Source organism: Lepidochelys kempii, chromosome 1 (assembly GCF_965140265.1).
Source record: "Lepidochelys kempii isolate rLepKem1 chromosome 1, rLepKem1.hap2, whole genome shotgun sequence".
Taxonomy (NCBI): domain Eukaryota; kingdom Metazoa; phylum Chordata; order Testudines; family Cheloniidae; genus Lepidochelys; species Lepidochelys kempii.
In genome coordinates, this window is record NC_133256.1 from 139,633,400 (window position 1) to 139,655,296 (window position 21,897).

The 21,897-nt window shown below is 43.2% G+C and overlaps 1 protein-coding gene across 1 annotated transcript; it reads right to left on the reverse strand.

Moving 5' to 3' along the window:
* Positions 1–1,553: 1,553 nt before the first annotated feature.
* EIF1AX (eukaryotic translation initiation factor 1A X-linked) lies at positions 1,554–20,526 on the reverse strand. Its single transcript, XM_073357082.1, has 7 exons — positions 20,263–20,526; positions 18,085–18,168; positions 14,661–14,764; positions 5,955–6,005; positions 4,213–4,294; positions 4,006–4,097; positions 1,554–2,691 (listed from the first exon to the last, which is right to left on the reverse strand). The coding sequence occupies exons 1-7, from the start codon at positions 20,276–20,278 to the stop codon at positions 2,686–2,688; spliced, it is 435 nt and encodes a 144-aa protein (XP_073213183.1). The 5' UTR covers positions 20,279–20,526; the 3' UTR covers positions 1,554–2,685.
* Between the last annotated feature and the right edge of the window lie 1,371 nt (positions 20,527–21,897).

Sequence of the window (21,897 nt, forward strand, 5' to 3'; positions counted from 1 at the left end):
GAGTGGGAACTGCTTGCCCTAGTTTTTCCAATCCTGCCCAGGAGAGGTGGGGGGGGGGGGGGGGGGGGCTAAAGCAACCCTGTTTAGACTGGCTGAGAGAGACTGCACCCTGCCCATAAAGCCAGTCAAGCTCCACAATGAGACACTATAAGCAAGTGAAGCAAGAACAGACCCTTCCATTTGCCTCTGGCTTTTCTCAGCCTTGCTCAGTCTCTGAAAATGCACCAAACACTGCAAATGCTTAAGATGGAGAAAAAGCTGAGGGGACAATCTCCCTAAAATGCAAATGAAGCCCTAGAACAGAGACAGGAATCAGTCAGCCAATCTGCTGAGCCAAAACATTAGTCAGAAATTTGAAATGAAGTCGGGAATTTTCCCTCAGAAAATCTCTGCAGCAGGGAGGTCTGGCTGTGCCATCTGCCACCGTGGGTGCACATAACGGGCAGAATTTCAGGGAGCAGGGCATTTGCCAGCTACTAGTGACTGACAGGCCCAGTTCTGCACCCAAGCTGAAATACAGATGGTAATAAATTGGTATGATGAATAAAGTTCCCTGAAACAAATGAAGATAATCAGTATAAAATTTGGCTCGTTCCTCCCAGTTACAATACATTTGAACAAAAGGTACAGGTTCCCTAACAGCGGTCCTTTCAGTAAGTGGACAGGCAGGATGATTTAGTCATCACAGCTGAATCTTCTCCAAAGGATAGTTCGAGCATTCTAAAGTTAATGCCCACATTTTATCTGTTGTGACACCCAGCCAATTCACAGGTAATTGGTATTAGGAGAAAACAGCACAAGCAAAGACAGGACCGATGTATGTAGTAAAAGCCTTCTGTGCCATGCCTCCAGCTAAATTTTAAGAACTCAACCATGTTAGGTGTTCAAGATCCTGTTTGGGCACTCGGGGGAAAAGATAAAGGGGAAGGGGGGGAAATGGTTTATGAATTCCTGCTCACTACAGGCTCTATGAAACTGTTAATTAAAAATCAGATCCTGAATTGCTGGAAATTGAGGCATATAAGGATTACAAAAGTCAATAGACCCGATCCAAACCAATGGAGCAGGAAGGATGTGTCGGTAATGCATATATATTTTCTTTTTTCAAAAGTCAGTAGGACTGTAAAATTATTTATAAATTATTTAAATATATAATAAGTTTTGCAAATAAGCTGAATACCAAAGAAAATTTTTCAGTCCCTGTGGTGACTCGCAACTCCACACAAGGGAAATGGAAACCTACAGTACATTGTACACTGGGGAGAAAAGGTAGAAAGTTACATTTTTGCTACATGCTCTAAGGGAGTTTGTTTGAATATTCAACAGTGTCCAAAAAATCTTGTTTAAAGCAATGAGACCAATCTGCATTTTTAAAGCTATAGTCACTTCACATCATGCCTATCAGACCATATAATGAATACAAATGTCAAAAATCAATTTTACACAGCACAGAATGAAAATTAAATTCTCCAGAGCCCCATTCTGCTTTCAACCGTTAAACTCAAAATACATCATTAAAAAGACACACAAACTAATGCTAGCACGTGAAAATATTTCCTTGAATATGTTAGTCTTTATTCAACTTTTTAGTTATGACTCTTCCATTCAGAAGCTGGAGAGAATCTTTCCATTAGTTTGTCTCACTGGTTAATTCTGGATAAAAAGATTTTGCAGAATTTGACATTAATTTAATTTTTCATTTATATTCGGTTATTCAAAGTTTACATAACCTTTTCAAAGTTGTACCTTACAATGTATGGAACTTAAGATTAAAATAAAACTCTACTTTTAACATAACATTTTCTATTATGTAAAAATATTCTACGTATGTTTAACACATCAAGAATGTTAGGCATTTATTTTGTTGAGGGAAAACTATTTTATGCATGTTTCAGTATAAAAAACAACTAATTGTTTAGTTATCAATGTGTCCATTAAATGGGGTGCCACAAAGTGTTTAATTTCCGCAACTACAGTATAATACTGCATTTACAAATACAGAATAACTATTCAAACAGTTTTAAACAACTGCAAATTTGAGATGCTGCTTACTTTTTCTCCCATTGTGGCAACTTTACATCTTTGAAAGAATGAGTGCTTAATTATCAAAACTATTATAAAAATAGCAGCATTCTACTAAAACATGAAAAGCAGACCCATGCATTAGGAGTTTGAATGCAGATTTCTGCCTTTCTTTTAGATTATCAAAATCTTTTCAAGTTAACTTCAAGGCAAGGGGTATACAGAAAGACACTGCATAGTATGATTGGACACTAATCTGAACTGGGTATGTAATCAAAATCCATGATAATTACAGGGTAAACAATTTTATTTCAAAATACAAGTTTAACTGGAAATGTAATGATGAAAGCGTAAGAGGCAAAAATGCAGACTTTTACAGCAGATATTACTCTGTCTCACTTCCATCCAGATGTAAGAGCTCTAATTTGTGAAAAGACAAAATAGTTGTGGCATTTCATTTAGCCTTTAAGATAATCCAGCATTATGTTTCTAAAGAAATATAAATACTTTAAAACAAACACTGAAAATAAATTCTCATTTGATGTAATAAGCTACACTCATTATTGATGTTTCAGTCTTCTTAAAAGAAAGGGATTTTACCCAATATATCAATGTAGAATAATCCGTGGAGGAAAAAAGTTGGAATGTAAACCTCAACTCAATTTAGATCTGTAAGTAGGGGGGGAAAAAAAAAGAGAGCACAGTGAGACAGATAATTTTGACCATGTGAGCAAACAAACAATTCTACCTTTAAGATGTATTTTAATAACTTCTTATCTTAGAGAACAGGAGATTCACAACTCATTTCACAATTTTTTTTTTTGCCCCCAGTTTCCTTTGCCCCTTTCCTCCCAACTCATCTCTTCTAGAGAAGTTAATGATCAATGTAAAATCATCGCAATGAGTAAACAGTAAAATGCAAACAGGCAGGGCTATGATTTTCCTGAAGAAGCAAAAAGAAAAATAATCTGAGTTATAAGGTAAAGTTCCAAATCAAAACACAAATATAGTTTAAGAAGTTACTGGCAAAATGAACTTGTTTCTGTTTAAATCTTCCTACTACAAAGATGCTCCAGCATACAAATCACATAACTTTTTCACACTAACTGTGAATTTGAGCTCATTTTACTCACCACGTCTGTAACTGGATTAAAGAGAAACTACAAGCATGCTAACACGTCACAGTGTTTCTTCATACTGTTTTATTCTGCCCTCTTATCCTTTGGGAAGAAATCTTGTTCTCTGCCTGCTACACCTAACTTATAGGTATTGTACCCATCTTATACTCTATAAATGATTAATAACCAGTCTCAGCTGCACTTTAAAATACATTTTTCCCCACTTAAAACTCCATGCTCATATGGCACACTGTTTTCAGAATTTGCCTGAAGAGTCAGAGGATGGGATTTTGAGTCATTGTTCATTTTGAGGGTGACTTATCCACTAGAGCAGTGGTTTTCATCCTGGGGTCCGCTGACTACATCTAAGATTTTCAAAGGGGTCCCCTACCTCCATTTGAAATATTTTAGGGGTCCACAAATGAAAAAAGGTTGAGAACCACTGCACTAGAGCTCTGAAATTGTCACATTAACTTGATTAATCTATAGTGACTGCTGAAGTTGACTACATTCCTGCAACCATAATGTGGTAATTTATTTCTAGCTCCCATAAACAGTGTTAAAGATCAAACTTTGACAGGTATGAAATTCTGTTATTAAAAATCTGAAGCAATATTCACTGTATGACAGCCTACAAATCTTTGATCTAGGACTATACAGAGGTCTGCAAGAAGTGCCATAACTCCAAGGACAGGATTTTTGACCAATTTCACTTAGTCACTGGACAGCCTTTGAGAAATAATATCTAGCCTCGTTAAAGACTTCAAAGCTTTAATACATTATGCAACCTAAATTAAGTAGTAAACAAAGCAGTATTATCAAGAGTTGGTGCTTTAAATATAAATGTAGTATTCTTATTACTTACATCATCAATGTCCTCATCATCATCTCCAATATCATCAAACTGGATTTCATCATCATCACCAGGTCCAAATGTGTCTGTTTCATTGATTTTAGCTAAATAGAGAGTTTAAAAAAAGTTAATGAACATATTAGAAACTGACAATTCTCTGTGGGCTACTGACCACATTTGTGTCTACTGACTTCCTATCTGATCTTGAAAGATTCTTACCATGTTCTGGAAGTTCCCCATATGCCTTCAGACTTCTGGCTTCATCTGCATTGTATTTTAGAATGACATCAGCCTTGTTATCCTAAGTAAGAGAACATTTGACAGCATTAGTCAGCATTGTGGACATGTTTCCACCTCCTAAAATGACAGGTTAGCAAGGTGTTTGTTAGTTGGACAGTTGAATCTTTTTCAATTCTTATGTCCTGAAATCACCCCCGAAATCTTTAGTTCTCAACTTTTCTTCAATTTGCCACTACAAGTGAAAGAGGTAAACCCCACTATACAGAACATTATAAGTCTTCCCTCCCTGAAGTCCAATTTTTGTTAAGCATTCTAAACTGTTTTTTCAAGGTACATCTACATTTGTCATATCACAACGCTAAAGCTTTAGCTAGCATTAGCAGTCTAAATTTTATCTCTGCAGCTGTGTAATAAAATATTTCTAAATGGGTTGTTAATTTGTTGAAAGTCTATTTTGAAGAAATATAATTCTCTTCATAATTCCATTAGCAACAAAATTCACATTCCACTGCACTAACTGAACGTATATTTGTTATGAAAACAGCCCATTAAAAGTCTGATACAACTGCCATTCACTGGACTCAACATATAGTTACTATAGGAAACTATTAGAGCCACACATTTTAAAGAAAAAACTAATGTAGTCTCTGGATTCAGTGACAGATTAAGGCAGGATTCTTCGAACAGCAAAGGACTCAAAGAATACATTTATCTGAGTGAAATGGCTGGTGTGATAGACATGGCAATTTTCTGCAATATCCTTGACAAACCTTAAGGAATTAAATCGAAGTGTCTTTGAAGTCCATTGTATTAAATGCAAAGGTTATGTATTGTTGTGAGCCCTAGAAATGTTATGAACTTCAAAGAACTATACTGAACAATGGGCCACACAAGAATGGACTTTTGGTCAAACAATGTAAAGTGGTTTGCCTGGGGAATCTCGAAGGGGAAATGAAAGCAAATTCTCATCTCTGGTTATGAAAAAGCCCAGTCTTTGAAGCTACACCCTGAGGGGACCATTGTCTACTGAGTTCTTGTTCCCAGAATCTAAAGAGTAAAGGCCCAAGATGTGTAAAGGAAAGACTATCCGTGTGTGTGGTTGTTTTGTGCTAAAGCTATCATGAACTTAAAACAAAACTCTGGGGCCTGTTTAGGCAGTCTGGCTTGATGGAAATATCACATTGTAGTCAGGGGAGTGAGGTCCAGGAGAGTGCAGCCTGGAGAGTGATGGCCAGGTCTCCACCCAAGAGAGTGAGGGAAAGCAGCCAGAAGCCTAACAGTGGGAGCCCTTGCTGGACCACAAAGGGAGAAATACAGGTGCAGTTACACTGAACTGTGACGGATGGCACCCTACCAGACTACTGGAGCACTTTGCTCCATTTGCCAGTGAAATGCACAGGAGCAGCTCACCAAGCAGCAATTTCTGAAAAGGTCAGAGGCATTCTGATGCCACAGGGCATTTTCCGCCCACACTAAAGGGGCAATGCAATTTGGATGAAAATTGGTCCACTTACCCATCAAGGAATTTGCCTTGTATTACAAATATAAAAATAACCAAATATGAAACATATTTAACTTGATACAGTTAAACACACAGTAAGTGCCAGATAAATAGAAATTATTTGCACAATGCTCTTTAGCAGACTTTTAGTGCCATTTAAGTCATAAACCATGCTATGCACTATAACACATACAAGTGCTAAATCAAGAAGAATATTTACCTGGTAGTCTCTTAAGCCAACCAATATAATATCAGATGTATTTATCCAAACCTGAAAGCCAGAAACAAGGAACATTTGTTAAAAACCCTCTCTACAAATCCACATTTGTCCATCTGCAATTTAACAGCAATAAGTTCAAACACTATACTTGTGGATCTACTAAAATATTAAAACTTAAAGTGCAGACACTATTTTTCCTAAACAAGACGACAAAGACATCCCCACTTCCTAACACTTGGTTTCAATATTATATTACATAACAGCTGGTGCGGGTAATAGTTGACCAAGAATGTTACAGAACTCCATCACTACAGGGAATCAAGTGATTTAGAGGTCTCCAGCCCTATGGATGGCTACTAAATCATTAAATTTGGGTAGGCCAAAGGAAGTCTGTAACCATTTTATTGACCGAGTTTCACAAAGGGACTGTGCGCAGAAAAGTAAAACTTCACAGTAAAGTGAATGTGAGGAAGAAGCCAAGCAGAAGAAAAAATGCAAGAATTCTAACCTGAACTGTTTCCGTGAATGACTATGTTAAAGTGATTTTCTAAAAGTTGAATTATTTTATTCATTGAAGAGATACTACGAACAGGTCATTTTTCAAAGATGACAAATTCACATCAAGGGAAATGAAGATTAAAAATACGTTGAACTATTCACTGTGCATTATTCCAGTGGTTTGTGTTGTTTTGGAGGTCTGCAATAAGGAAAAAGAGTCTTTCCTTATACTCAGCTTTAATTAACTCTTTGAGGCAGGGACCATTCATTAAGCATTTGTACAGTGCCTAGCACGGTAAAGGATCCCTGACTTGAAGCCCCTGAGCACTACTGCAATTCAAATAAATAATGTAGTAACTGGTATAAATATGATATTGCATTAAATATTTATGAATTAAGTTTACTGGAATCCTAAATACTTACTGACATCTGGTAATGCAAGGGTTCTCAACCTTTTTCTTTCTGAGGCCTGTCCCAACATGCTATAAAAACTTCACGGCCCACCTGTATCATAACAACTAGTGTTCTGCATGTAAAAGCCAGGGCTGGCGCTAGGGGGTACCAAGCAGGGCAACTGCCTAGGGCCTCATGCCACAGGTGCCCTGGCAGAGCTACATTGCCCAGGCTTCGTCTTCAGCCTCAGGAGGTAGAGCTCTGGGCCCCTTGAGACAGGGCATTGGCTTTCCGCCCTGGGCCCCAGCAAGTCTAATGCTAGCTCTGCTTGGCAGCCCTCCTGAAACCTGCTTGCGGCTCGGACACCTAGTTGAGAACCACTACTGTAATGCATGGCGCGAATGGGAGGCTTTTTTGTACCATAACAGGGAGAGAACTTCAGTGAGAAAGGTGCATCTCCTATCACTTACACAGACAGGGATGCAGACTATGTAGAAATCAGCCACACAGCTTCATAAGATCTATTGCAGATGCAGATATTAGAGACAGATTTGTGTTTGTGGTAGGACTTGTTAGGCTCCTTGCTTAAATGGATTTTTCCCAAATAGAGCATACACCATAAAAAAAGACTCAGGGAACTGGATTTTATGTCTTTATCTAGATGTGTGTTAATGAAATGAAAGACACAATTTAGTCAACTGATCACATGTCCTGCCTGTTAGTGTAAATTCTTTCTTTTTGTTTTTACTGTACTTAACTTTCCTCTGCAAGCCTGACTGGCAACCAGGGGAACCTTAAATTACCATTATCGTAAGTACATAACTGGTTGGAAAACCATTCCTAAAGAGTAGTTATCAGTGGTTCACAGTCAAGCTGGAAGGGCATATCAAGTTAGGTCTCACAGGGATCAGTTCTGTTCAATATATTCATCAGTGATTTAGATAATAGCACTGAGAGTACACTTATAAAGTTTGTAGACCATACCAAGCTGGGAGGCGTTGCAAGTGCTTTGGAGGATAGGAATAAAATTCAAAATGATCTGGAAAAACTGGGAAATGGTAAGAAGTAAACAGGATGAAATTCAATAAGGACAAATGCAAAGTATTCCACTTAGGACGGATCAGTTGCACACATACAAAATGGGAAATGACTGCCTATGAAGGAGTACTGCAGAAAGGGATCTGGGGGTTAAAGCAGATCACAAGTTAAATGTCTGTCAACAGTGTAACACCACTACAAAAAAAGCAAGCATCATTCTGGGATGTATTAGCAGGAGTGTTGTAAGCAAGACACGAGAAGTAATTCTTGTGCCATGCTGATTAGGCCTTAACTGGAGTATTGTTCTGGGTGCCACATTTCAGGAAAGATATGGACAATTTGGAGAAAGAGCAACAAAAATGATTAAAGGTCTAGAAAACAAGACCTATGAAGGAAGATTGAAAAAATTGGGTTTGTTTAGTCTGGAAAAGAGAAAACTCAGGGGGGGGACATGATAACAGTTTTCAAGTACATAAAAGGTTGTTACAAGGAGGGGGGAGAAAAATTGTTCTCGTTAACCTCTGAGGATAGGACAAGAAGCAATGGGCTTAAATTGCAGCAAGGGTGGTTTAAGTTGGACATTGGGAAAAACTTCCTAACTGCCAGGGTGGTTAAATACTGGAATAAATTGCCAGGGAAGCTGTGGAATCTCCATCATTGGAGATTTTTAAGAGCAGGTTAGAAAAACACCTGTCAAGGATGGTCTAGATAATACTTAATCCTGCCATGAGTGCAGGGTACTGGACTAGATGACCTCTCGAGGTTCCTTCCAGTCCTACGATTAAGGTTAGTTGAGTAGAATAGAGTGGAGTTACAAAAGCAGTCACTACACAGCCACTTTAATATTCAAAATGTGTCAACGAATTTAGTGGATTGTGCTGGGGTGCCTTTTTCCACAACTTCCAGCCCCCGCTCCCCCAACTTGATTGAGAACACAACATGAAGTTCTGATTGTGTTTCGTAGCCTAGAAATATCTTGATTTATCTTCATTCACCCACTGTCAAAAAAAAAATCCACTCAAGTCTTCTTTAAATCAGCAGCCTGAAAGTGGCACTACTTTCCTCATATGATTGTCACAATATATTTGAAGAAAAATTTCAGAGATTTTGGGCTTGAGTCTCAGTTATGCTATGAAAACAACAAGAAGTCCGGTGGCACCTTAAAGACTAACAGATTTATTTGAGCATAAGCTTTTGTGGGTAAAAACCTCACTTCTTCAGATGCATGGGACACTGCAGACTACATTGACAGGGTGGAGCCTTAAAGTGGATGTAAATGGAGCTGAACTGAGATTCAAGCCTTTTATTTATAAGCATCTTGATTGGCAATCAGCATTTTACTAAACTGGCCCTCCTAATTTCAGACTACAAAAAAACATTCTCAGTTTGATTAACATTAAAACTTTTCTGTATTCACTGGTCAAAATCTTTGTTAATTCAGAGATAGCATTGACCACAAGGGTCTTAGACCTTCCCGGAACGTTTCATGCCCCTAAACTTTAACCTCAGAAACCTGGAAATACAGAGTTAAGGTACACAGAGATGCCCCACCCAGAGATGACTAGGACTATTGCGGATATACTGTAAGTATGTTTCACAGTCAGTGCTACCCTATAATAAACAGACGAGGAATGACTGAGTGTGCCATTTTCTGAACTGTATTCTCAGCTGCATGCATGAATTCCAACTACTCTTCACTATGTTAGGATAGCTGTAGTGACTGATTCGGGGATTACTTGCAGCTGGCACAGATTAGATTGATATGAAAAGAGGTGCATCTGGTGGTTTGTGAAGAGAAGGTGAAGTGGTTGAGTATAAACCAGGCATAGTTTGCTTCTGCTCACTAAGCTCACCCTGAACACAACTTTGGCCTTAGTGAGGACATGGTCTGCCAGTTCATCCTAGAGTACCCATTCGCTGTATCCACACTGTGACAGGTGTTACTGCTATATGCAATATCAGTGAGACTATTGTTCCAATGTTATAAATGTTATCTGTATCTTTATGAGCCAGACATTGTATGGCAGGTTACTCAGCTCCCTCTAAGAACTAAAATCAGTGGGGGGAAATTACTGTAGACCTGGAACAGAAAAACTGTAGAGAAGTACCACCGCTTGGGTGAATTGTATATACTGGTTCAGAACAGGTTGAAGTCGTCCAGGAGACAAAGAATGAGCCTATAGTATCAAAGGCAAACCTGAACTGGCTGAGGAGCCTTCATTTTTGATCTGACAACTGACAGATTGTAACCAAGAGAGCAAATCCTGCTGAAAGGGTTTGAAGGACTTGGTTTACCATGTGGAAGATGGGGGATTTCCGGTAAACCTAGCATGTGTATAGATGTTTTGTTTTATGATGTATTCTCTCTAATGCTTTTGTCCTAAAAATAAGTGTATTTTGCTTTGCACAGGCTGACTGGTCTTCACTGTTGTAGAACTTGAGAAAGAAACTGCGGTTGCTGAGGAAGAATTCCAGTCTGGTTGGGAGGGAGAGGAATGTGGGTCCCTGTCTATAGAGAGGTGATAGAGGCCCGAATCCTAAGCGGACGTCTCTTAAGCAGACCAAGGATGAGGCAGAGGTGCAGTTAACCCCAAAATTGGGACACCCACATTGCTCCATATCATCTGGAAGCACAGTGCCATAATGGCTAGTGGGGTCAAGCTGGGGCATCATTCAGAGTTCAGACTGCAGGGCAGTGTACACTGTTGGGCCCACAAATTTACCTGAATTGTAAGCTCAAGTGTAAGTAGTATGTAAAAGGTTATAATATGTTCAATAATCTAACAACAAATGTTGATGGGAAAAGGTACGAAAGGGAGACAGAATAACTGAATTAGTCTAAACAAAAAGGCCAAGCTGATATAATTCAAGGACTGTGTTGAAATTATGCTTATTAAAAAACAGGAGATATGACACCAGAGGATAATGAGTCAAAGTTGGTTTGTCAAATATTAGGCCCAATTGGTGGACAAAATAGTGACAGGATAGACTATTATACCCATCACTCCCTTCTTGGGTACTTAAAAGAAAATGTGGGGAAAGTATGAAGGAACAAAAGAACAGATACAAAAAACAGCTAAAGGCTACTCGAGCGAGCTTCACCAATCATAGATACCAACCCCACCGTTTCATGGGACCTCAGGCCTCCATCATCTTGAACTTGAGAGGTGTCTTAACTAGAACAGGCCAGAGATAGATGGACCAAGATAATACTGCCATCCCTACAGGCTCCAGCTGAATCTCAAGCACCACCTGGATGACAGTTATTACCATCTTTTATAGCATCTAAGATTGTCAGCTAGGGGGCTTTTCCTTCTGAGATTAAACTTCAGCAGCATCTCTAACTGACTTATCCGCTTTTCCCCAAAAGGACAGATATTACCATCTTTGAGACCATCTAAGAGACTGACAAATGGGGGTTTTCCCTCTAAAGGCTGTCTACAGCTAAAGAGAAAACAAGTAAGGGATTGTGTTAAAATGAAAGCCTTGCTCAATATTTTACATTTCAAATGTTTTAACTGTTTTTCCTTCTTTTCTGTATTGTTAATAAATGGCTAAAAAGATTTGTAATAGTGTTTGCCACAGCGCTAAGCAGGCTAAGGTCTCTGTACACCAAGTCCTGAACCTTTAATGTTAGACAATGCTGGAGTGTGTTAATGCCTTTGGCCCCTTTATTCCATCTACATTTATATAACAGTACCTTAATTCTCTGCTTCCTAGTTATCAAAGGGTTAAGCATAGGTGCATGAGACATAGAAGGATAGGAGATTCTGTAGGAAGTGGTGGTAGTGAGGAGGGCATGATTGGGGGCATCCCTATGAAAAGGAACAAGGCAGCTTCCTGGGAAAACATCACTTCCATTCAGGTACCAGCTGTACCCTTCTCTTGGCCCCTCACAGGTGCCAAGGATGGAGGGAGGAAGGATGGTATCTGATGGAATGTAAGTCTACGTTTTAGTCATGGGTATTTTTAGGAAGTCATGGACAGGTCCTGGGCAGTAAACAAAAATTCACAGCCCATGACCAGTCTATGATTTGTACTATATATCCGACTAAATCTTCGGTGCTCTGGGGCAGCCCAAAGGTGCTGGGGGGTGCGCGCAGCGGGTACTCAGGGGGATGGGGGGAGAGAAAAAAGGGGGAAAAGGTGGCCCAGGGGCTGTGGCCCTGCTGCTGCTGTGCTGGGGGGAAGTGTTTGGGTTGGCAGCCTCCCTGCCTGGCTCTGCGCAGCTCCCAGGAAGTGGCGGTTATGTCCCTTGGCTCCTAGGCGGATGTGCGGCCAGGGGGGATTCTGCATGCTGCCCCCGCCCCAAGCGCCAGCTCCGTAGCTCCCACTGGCCAGGAGCTATGGGCGGAGGCAGCGCGCAGAGCCGCCAGTCTATGCCTCCACCTAGGAGCCGAGAGACACGTCCTGCTTCCAGGGAGTCCCCTGAGGTAAGTGCTGCCTGGAGCTTACCCCCCCACCCCAACCCCCTGCCCCAGCCCATAGCCCCCTCCCACACCCAAACTCCTGCTGCTGCTGCGGGCGGGGGAGAGGCACGCAATAGCCCGAGACTGCTCCAGCCCATAGCCCCCCCACCCCAAACTCCTGCTGCTGGGGGAGATGCATGCAATGGTCTGAGACTGCTGCAGCACCAGCCGCTGCCGAAGTCACGGAGGTCCCTGAAAGTCACAGAATCCATGACAAATTCGCAGCCTTAACTATGAGTAACACATCTATGAACTGTATGCAGCAAGAGGAATGGAAAGGGAACTCCAAACTCCACACTTGGTTTCAGGGACTGCTGCAAAGGGAAGAGGTTCTGCTCAACCTTCTGCAGCATAAGAGGATTGCAGAGGCGTGAAATAACCCACCCAAATCTGCCCCAACCCCTGTTGTAGCATACCAGCTTTCCAAACAATCTCCCTATGCATATGGATTTTAGAGCACCCTGATAATAAAACCCAGCTTCTTACTCGAGCATGGCATCTGAGGAACTTCTTCACCAAGTAATCCCATACATCCACTAATCAACTACCACTGGCCCTAATGTGGCATAGCATTTAACACAGGTGGAAAAAGGTCAAGAAAAGTCTGCCTTTTGGGGTTAGAGTATCATTTTAAAATGTTTATAGTTTGTGCACTGCCTAATTTTAATATAACCTTCCCGATGGAGCATCTTCAGAATGTAAACAAAGAGCAACTAATGTGCACAACGTATGCTGTCAGAAAGCTGACAATGCAGTTTGCTTGGCTTAAATGGCCACAGCATGTCACATTGAGCCAGCCCTGTTATTCTGATGCTAGGCTACCTGTAAAACAATCAGGTGTGCAACAGAGCCCCTGTCCTGTTGCACTTGTGATTTCTGGAGGACTGTATCTTGCAAACCTTTGTTAAATTACCTCAAATTTGGACCACTAAACCTATCTCCTTGAGGTACAGCAATTTGCAAGTCTATCCAAGTAAGCATGCAGATTTTACAGTAAGCTAGCCTCATAATTACCATCATGCTATCCACCAGGTTACTGTGACCCGGTAACCTTAAACTCAAGACAAAATTTAGAGTTTGTACAGGGTTCTATAAAGCCCAAGTACAACAGAAATATTTCTATAAAATAAAAAAGTGACAGTTTTTAAACAAGCAAAACCTCCTCTGAAACATCTGCATCCCCAAGAACCTGAAAGTTAGTGTGACTATGGGCAAGCTTTAAACTTCCTTCACTGCCTTTGCCAAGAGAAGTATAAGTAGCTAACAATCTGAACAAAACTAAATATGAGTTTTAAAATTTTCAATTTTAATAATCTAAAGTTGCTAGTACACTTCTACCCTGATATAACGCGACCTGATTTGCATACAACACGGGTTCGCGTACAACGCGGTAAAGCTCCGACACACTGCTCTGAGCGCTGGGCCAGGGCCGAGGGGTTGGATAAGGGGCAGGGGGTCTCGGGGCAGTCAGGGGCTCCCCCCACCCCCAGGGTCTGGTAGGCAGGAGCTGTGTGTGTGTGGGGGGGGACTTTTGGGGGCCCCGCAGTCCCAGAGTGGCCCGGGGGATTAGCGGGGGGCAAGGAGCAGCCCACTCTACTTCCCTCACCCCAGCTCCAGCCATGTTGCTTGGGGGAAGGGATTCACTGGCAGTGGCGGAAGTGGAGCAGCCCGGCCCCAGACCACCAGCTCCCAGCCGCAGTGCTCCGCTTCCCGCCGCAGGTGCGTGCGGGACCTTTCTCCAACCCACCCCTCGCGACACAGCTGGGGCCGGGGCAAGGAAAGCCGAGAGGGCTGGGGCTGTGTCACTCTGCTTCCCGCCGCCGGTGAGTATAAGGGGCGTCTTTTCCCCAACTTCTCCGCACTCATCGGCAGCAGGAAGCGGAGTGCCGTGGCTGGGAGGTGGCGGAGTGGAGCGGGCTGGGGCCATGTTCCTCTGCTTCCCACTGCTGCCGGTGAGTGCCTGTTAGGGGGCGGGGTGTGCAGATAGGGATCAGAGCAGTGAGGGAGCAGGGGCGTTGGGTGGGGGTGGGGTCCCGGGGATGATCAGGGACAGGAGTCTCTGGAGGGGACTGTCAGGGAACAAGGAACGGGGGCCAAAGCAAGTTCGATATAACGCGGTCTCACCTATAATGCAGTGAGATTTTTTTGTCTCCCGAGGACCGCGTTGTATCAGGGTAGAGGTGTACTGTAATTAAGGACATTTTTTTAAAGTGTCCCTTTATTTTAGGGTATGTGTAGCCATGTCAATTTTCAGAAAATTACACACCAAGCAGAACAGACATTCATTTATTTTCCATGTAAGACTTACCTTTTTTCTTAGCTTCCCTCTGATATGACATAACCTCTTCACACCATCAAAACATAATGCCTCCAATCTTCCATTGCCCAACATCTTGATCACCTGAGCATACTCTAGAAAAGATAGTCAAAAATGTTGCTGAATTACATAATAATTTTAAACAGACAACAGGAATTTTTACAAGAAAAAAAATTATGTATTTATTTTACTGTTGCACCAAGGAGCCCTAGTCATGGACCAGGATCCCATTGTACAAGGCACTGTATAAACAGATCAAAAAGACAATCCTTGCCCCCAGAAGCATACTCTGGAGGCTCTGCGAGGGGAAGGTTCAATAGTGCCCGGGCCTGTGACAGACTAATGGTCACTACCACAGACCTGCCTGGTGATCTTGCCTTAGAACAGATGAGGAGTGGGACCTCGGTGACCAAGAAGCATCCCTGGGATTCTATGGAGGCCAGTAGTATGGGTAGGGCACTGGGGCCAATAGGCTCCAGCCAGTGGCCCCCCGTTCCAACCGCAAGGAGAGTGCCAATCCGGATACCCACAGCGCTCCATGAACAGCCCCCTCAGTGTGTGTCAGGTAATGGAAAGTGAGAGAGGGAAGATCCTGACCTGGATGCCAAGGAGTCCTGGGCTTCTGGGGATAAAGGTGGAACCAATCTTGAGGATGGGAGCAACTGTTCTGACTCATTCATAGCCCAGAACAAATTGGCAACTGGTACTGATAGTGGAAACTATATTAGCAGTGCCAAATATGCCTCTATCATTTCCGGTGCCAGAAGAAGTGTTGATCCCAAAGACAGCAGCAGTACCAAGATGACTGATGGTGCCCAAGTGGAGGGCAATGATTGCTGCCCTGGTAACACAGGTAGCACCAACAACAGGGGTGCTGAAGAAATTCCTGGCACTAAGGAGGTCCCTTGCGCCAAGCCCAGCCCCACTTCCACTGACTATGGAAGGAAACACCGGGGTGTGATGCCAACAGACAGGTTCAGCAGCCCTCCCAGCCAATGGGCTATGAAAAATGTAGTCCTGGCAAAGTCTTGATTACTTTAATATCTTTCTCTGGTCTTGACAAATGCAAGAGCAGCTTGTATTCACTTTCAAGGCTCTTCATAGTCAATCCCCACTCTACCTAACACCTCATTCATTAGCAACCTGTTGATGCTCACTTCTGATTGGTCCATTATACTAGCCTTCATCACCACTTGTTCAACTTTCAAAGAAGCACCTTTATACTTTATCCTGTGTAGCCACACATGCTTGGGAGGTGTTCCACGTAAACATCCAAAAAGCCGCCACATTTTCCACTTTCAGATCCCTTCTCAAAATTCCTTTGCTGTGATGTCAAATTTTTTGTAGGCAACAGTTAGCTGGCTAATAAGGAGAGACCACTGCCTATCATGGTGACCAATATTTTCAGTGTGGATGTACTCCAAAAATCATGTTACAAAGATTTTTTGTTTTCATCACTGAAACTTTATAGATATTATAAATGTGCAAGTTTTAGTGTTGGAAAAAATGCAAATTTGAATTGATATGAGCTTAAATTAGCAATAATTTAGGCTTTAAAAAGTCTTTATGTTATTGTTGATACTTAAAGTGACATTTTCGATACTGAACCCCTCTTACATTTTTGTATGCTTTATTTTTTCCCCAGAATATTTTTAAACGATATATAAGTGCCTACATTTATGATCTTTGACTTACAAATCAAGTGTGCTCATTTTACATATGACAATAGTTGGTGGATCCATCACCATCCACCTCTACAGACCACCAAACCACCAGACTACCATCCACCATCACCTCCACCTCTAAAGACCACCAAACAAGCAGATCATTTGGGGACAGGAGAGCACATCATTATTTTCTCCCCTTTTTTGGTGTATTCTGAATCCCATCTTCAGGGGGTCCTACTGTTCTTACAAGGATGCTGTCCCTAGATCACACTGAAAAGCTCTCTTTCATATGTATTAGCCTACAACTGAGAAATGCAAAGCCCCCAGCACCTCTGCTTGTTGGAAGGGAGAAGGATTTTATGCTAGCTCCTTTCCCCCTGGGAAGGCGGGGGACAGGAAGGTCCTCTGCTACTTGACTACGCTTCCAGTCTCTTGGACAATGCTACAAGCTGGTTGCAGCTACTTCAGTCCTACCCTTAGACTGCAGTTGGGTGCTCTTCTCCCGCGTGTAGCTTCAGGGCTTACATCTGCTGTTGCTCATAGTTTACATAAGCAGCTGCATGAAAATGACATGATTCACAGTGGCCCACTAGTATTTTTTATTTGCAAGTTTCCCACCCACCAGTAAAAAACCAGTTTAACTCCACTGCTTCTTAAAGCTACGAAGAATAGCAGGGACAATGGAGTGGATCACAGGCTCAAGAAAACATACTGCATCATATCACATGTAGAAGACTATCTTTGAGGGATATTATGTTAATAACAGCATAAAAATCGATGCCCTAGACACCCACACTCACTAGGGAAAATCCACTCCCAGAAGTTGTACTTCAAGCTCTGCTCTACTACACCAAAATATTTCCTTAACATGGGTTAGATGGAGTACAGATGATTAACACATTGGAATATCACCACTGGAGAGCTGTGTTCAACTGGATGGATTGAGTTTGTCCTGGAGTTGGGGAGATTTTCCTAAGGAGGCTTATTTTCCTTTTCATATGTGGTTGATAGACCGATAGGTGCATAAAATAAATCAGCTCAATTTTCTTGGTATGACTATCACACAATGTGATGCAATTGAAAAGCCTGTGAGTGTTGCAAGTCAAGGAAGCACACCAGAAGAGCTGCAAGACTCTAGGTCAATTTGTGTTTTAGCCATCGGGGAAATTTTAAGTAAAGCTTTTGCCTGAATTTCAATTGGTTACCAAGCCAACTAGCTATCTCACTGCCAGGTGAACACTCAGATATACTCACTATTTTAAAATTTACTATACTCCTCTACCCATTCATGATCTCAGGGGTTTCCCCATCAGTCATTCATCATAGTGCCTCTGGCAGAGGATGGTTGAATGTTGCTCCCTATAGCAGTGATGTCACTGAGTGAACCAAAGGTGATCTCTAGAAAGAAACTAGGAATAATTTACAAATAGGAGCTAACGTAACTTTTTTTAAGCACACAGCAGCACAAACTGCTTGAGGAGCAAAGAACTGAACTTATTCCTTAAGTGATATTAATAAATGGGAATTGAAGTGGATATATCTTCACTCCCATTCAATCTGCCTTTTGCTAAATATATTCCCAAAATGAAGATGCTCCATTCCATCACATCAAGTAATTTTGTATTTTTCAAACATACAAATGAAACCTATACACAGCCCAATTATCCCTTGTGTGGAAACCTTCAAAGTATGGAAGCTACCATATTTGACTGAAAATATATAGTGACAATTACAATTCAAAATCTCACCTTGTCCATCTTCCTTGAACACTAATTCTCTCTTCTCCGATTCATTCTCATTCTTACCTCGTCGTCGGTTTTTACCTCCCTTACCTAAATTGAAAATAAAATAAATCACTACAAGCATTTTAGAAACCTATATAAAATCATGTATTAGAAAGATGAAATAACAATAATTTGTTAGACCTATGGAAACCTAACTTCACCACTGCAACTTTAAAGCACTACTGTATATCTACGCCGGTGATAAAACTGATCTTGCTTCTCCCTACACAATGATGATTTCAAGTTTCTTTCAAAAAGGATGAGGCGGCTGCCTAAAGTCAAAACCACTAAAGACAAATTTTAATTTTCATGTTCCTCATAAATGTGATGAGAGAAGTAGTATTCTTTTGGACTCTTAGAAGTCCAACATAAGCTACAAGTAGTACTTAAAAACCTACTCTCTTCAGCAACAGTTTCATCTCTGTTCTAACCCTTCCTATTTCTGAGCTGAAGTGGCAGGGTGAGAATACAAGAAAAAAAAATCCCATGAGGCAGACAGAAGAAATTCATGTGTATATAAATTCTTGAGCCACACACCACAAAAGAACATGTACAAGAAACTGAATCACATCTTTCAAGCACCACCCACCTCTTAATCTCATGTCAATGATAGTATGCTATCATATTTAAAATCTGGAGGTGTTTGGTGTTTCTTGGATCAATTTTGGCAATATTTACTATCAAATTACCTCATATTTGTTCTTATTTTACCATTGTCAAACAAGGGATCAATTAAAAGATCAAATAGTGGTAACTACTGACTATTTAAACTCACTTTGAAAATGTGGCTAACAGCAGCCTTCAAGAGAGTATTTACCACTATCACCCCTGAACCTGCAATCGATTGCATTCTGGTGGACCCTTAGTTAATAAACCTTCATGACTGTTCAGGAAAGAGAGAGACTACAGAGGGGCTCTGTGATGAATCTTCAGTTTCTGTTGTGCTGCTGCTGCTACTACTGGAGAACACACTCTTGCAAGGACTGGGGAAGCATCCATGTGAGCTCCCCACTCCAAATTAGTGAGTGATGTCATTATGCAAATAAACAGGACAGTAAGCTAACCTAGGATCAACAAACACATGAAAGTGACTACACAAAAGAAAGTTCAATAGAGAGACAACTGAAAAAAAAAATTTTAGGGACTTTCTTGTAGCAATAGTAGGTGCAAATATCCAGAGGGACATGTGATTTTCAAACTGATGCTTTCCTTTTAAGCAGCAGCATTTCAACAAGCTTCTGGCAACAGGATTAGTTTTCTTGTTAAAAAATCAGCAAGAACACCTTGCAGTTTTTGTAAGCTCTGCCCCCAGAAGTACCTGCTTCCTTTCTCTCCTGTCCTCTTTCACGACAGCACAGGAAAAAAATGGGGAGGGGTCACCTGTTAACCACACCTGTTAAGGTTTCTAACACATGGGAACGCCGGCTGCTGGTGCCCCTGTGAAGGTCTGTATTTGCTATCAGAACAAATACGACTGTTAGGGACCCGGGCACGGCACAGTTGACGCTTAAATGCCGGCTGAATTTTACCATACAGGGGAGGGGGAACAAACTTACCCCCGGAGTCCAAGGCTGCTTCTCTCTACACGAGTCTTTTTCTTCACCACTCAAGCGGCTCCCTAGCACCCTGCACCCCACGCCCTTCCGGCCAGAGCCGTCGCACACTCCGCGCCCCGGGCCTGAGCCGAGCCCGGCGGGAGCGACCCCGGCTCAGCCAGTGAGGTCGCTGCGGGGCAGAGGCTGCGCGGCGCGGGAACCCGCGTCCCGGCCAGACTCCTCGGCGCCCGGGTGTGGGGTGGGGAAGGTGCCGGTGACCCGGGGCCGGTGCTCCAGGCGGGGCTACGCGGGAGCCCGCCCGCGGTAGAAAGGCCAGGCCGCGCCGCAACGGCTGTGACCGCCCTGCCCGGATCCCCCCACGTGAGGCGAGCTCCGGCCTCGCTCCCCGCGGGAGCCCCGCGGCCCCTCTCCGAGAGCCGCCGCCGCCGAGCTCAGGCCCCGCTCCCAGGCCCCAGCCTGCCCTGCAAGGAGAGGCTCCCGGCGCCGCTCCGGCCCAGGCCCGGGTGGCGCGGCCCGTGCGGCAGGGGGTCCGGCCTCAGGGAGGCGACGCGGCGGCCCCGGGCCCGCGCGGTCGGGGAGGCCTCACCTTTATTCTTGGGCATGGCGCCGGCCGCTCCTCACCGCGCGAGGGCGGGCGGGGGAGGGGAAGGGGTGGGGTCTGCGCGCTGCTGCTGCTCCCGGTCGGGCGGAGGGTTCCTACGTGCGGCGCACGAGCAGCGACTCGTCTCTCGTGGCGGCCGTTGGGACTGGAGCGTCACGCGACAGGCAGGCCCTCACACGGCTGCGACAGCGACCGCAGCAGGCAACCGAGGCTGCGGCTCTCAGCTAGCGAGCGAGCGAGCGTGCGTGCGTGCCCGCTCGCGCTCCAGCGCCCCCTGGCCGCCGGCGGCTTTCACTGCGCATTACTTACCGCGAAAAGCCCCGCCCGGTCCCAAATGCGCGTGCGTGGGGCGACTTGTGTGGGAGCGGGAGCGGGAGCGGGAGCGAGGGTGCGGGCGGCAGAGCCAGACACGAGCGGCGGGGACAGCTGCGCTGCTTTTACGTCCCAGCCCGTTCCCAGGCCCCTGGGCAGCGTCCAGCGTCCCCGGCGCTCAGGATTTTCTTGTGCGAGTCCCGCTAGTTGCTGTTTTTCTTAATGTCCCAAGGTAATGTGAGATTCTGCCCTGTCCTTAAAGACAAGGGTCGAGCCCTCCTGGTTGGGCTGGAAAATGCGAGGCCAGCAATGTACCTAAAAGGCTCAAAACCCACAAGGCAAGCGCAAGCCATCTACCATTGATTAGTTTGTTGCCATCTCATGATTTTCAGCTAATCTTATTTTTGGGAGGGTCCTTACATAGAGTAACCTCATTTCAGGTTCCCAAAAAGAGAACACTGTTAGGGGAGGAGGATGGGGAAGGAGGAAGCTGGAGGGGTATGTGGCAGGGAGGATACAACTCCAGCTCTCAACCCCTGCATGGAGCGGCTGCGGCTCCAGCTGTAAACCCCCCACAGAAGAAAAATCCCAGACAGCTGCTAATATTTTAAAAATTTGCCCAGGTGGAGATTGGTGGACCAAAAATGAGGTTATGTCTGGGAAAACCTGAACATATGGTAACCCTAACCTGACATACTTTTTAAATGCCTGGGGTTAACCGCATTGTGATCAGTAATCATGACTGCCCAGCACCAACCAACCTAAATTAATATTTCAAGTAAAATTATGTGAAAAAGCTGCAGTATCCAATGCTAAAATGGAAAGGACCCTGGGTGGCAAATGGAAAAAAGGGCAGCAGATCCATCCCATCCACCCCATGAAACAGCTCTAAACAGTGGCCTTCCTTTTCCCTTCTGCTTAAAATATAAATCCATGTTCCTACAAAAAATTATGTGCAGGTTAACTTTTTTTCAAATGCATAATCCCCTTGATTTCTGTGAGTTAAGTTACATACAAGTTTAAGTCTTTGAAGGATTGGGCCTAATTTATTACATTCCATTTAGGTAGTAGATTGATAGACTAGATAAATTGTAAGGGAAAGGCGCCTTTACACTGCTAGTGTGGTATAAAGAGATCTTAATATAAGTGAGAATTCAGGTCATTCAGTGTAGTAAAGGGGTCATTTCATTTTCTTCGATATTGGTTTAAAAGCATCTGGTGAGAAACATTTATGGCATGTTAGAGATACCAAGACCTTATTTGTTCCTCCCTGATACAAATCATTGTGATAAATGCCCAGAAGATAAA

Coding starts and splice junctions, on each gene's coding strand:
- EIF1AX (XM_073357082.1), bottom strand. Junction 6,006..14,660: donor GAGGGAAGCTAAGAAAAAAG/GTAAGTCTTACA, acceptor TCTGGCTTTCAG/GTTTGGATAAATACATCTGA. Junction 4,098..4,212: donor TGGGGAACTTCCAGAACATG/GTAAGAATCTTT, acceptor CTCTCTATTTAG/CTAAAATCAATGAAACAGAC.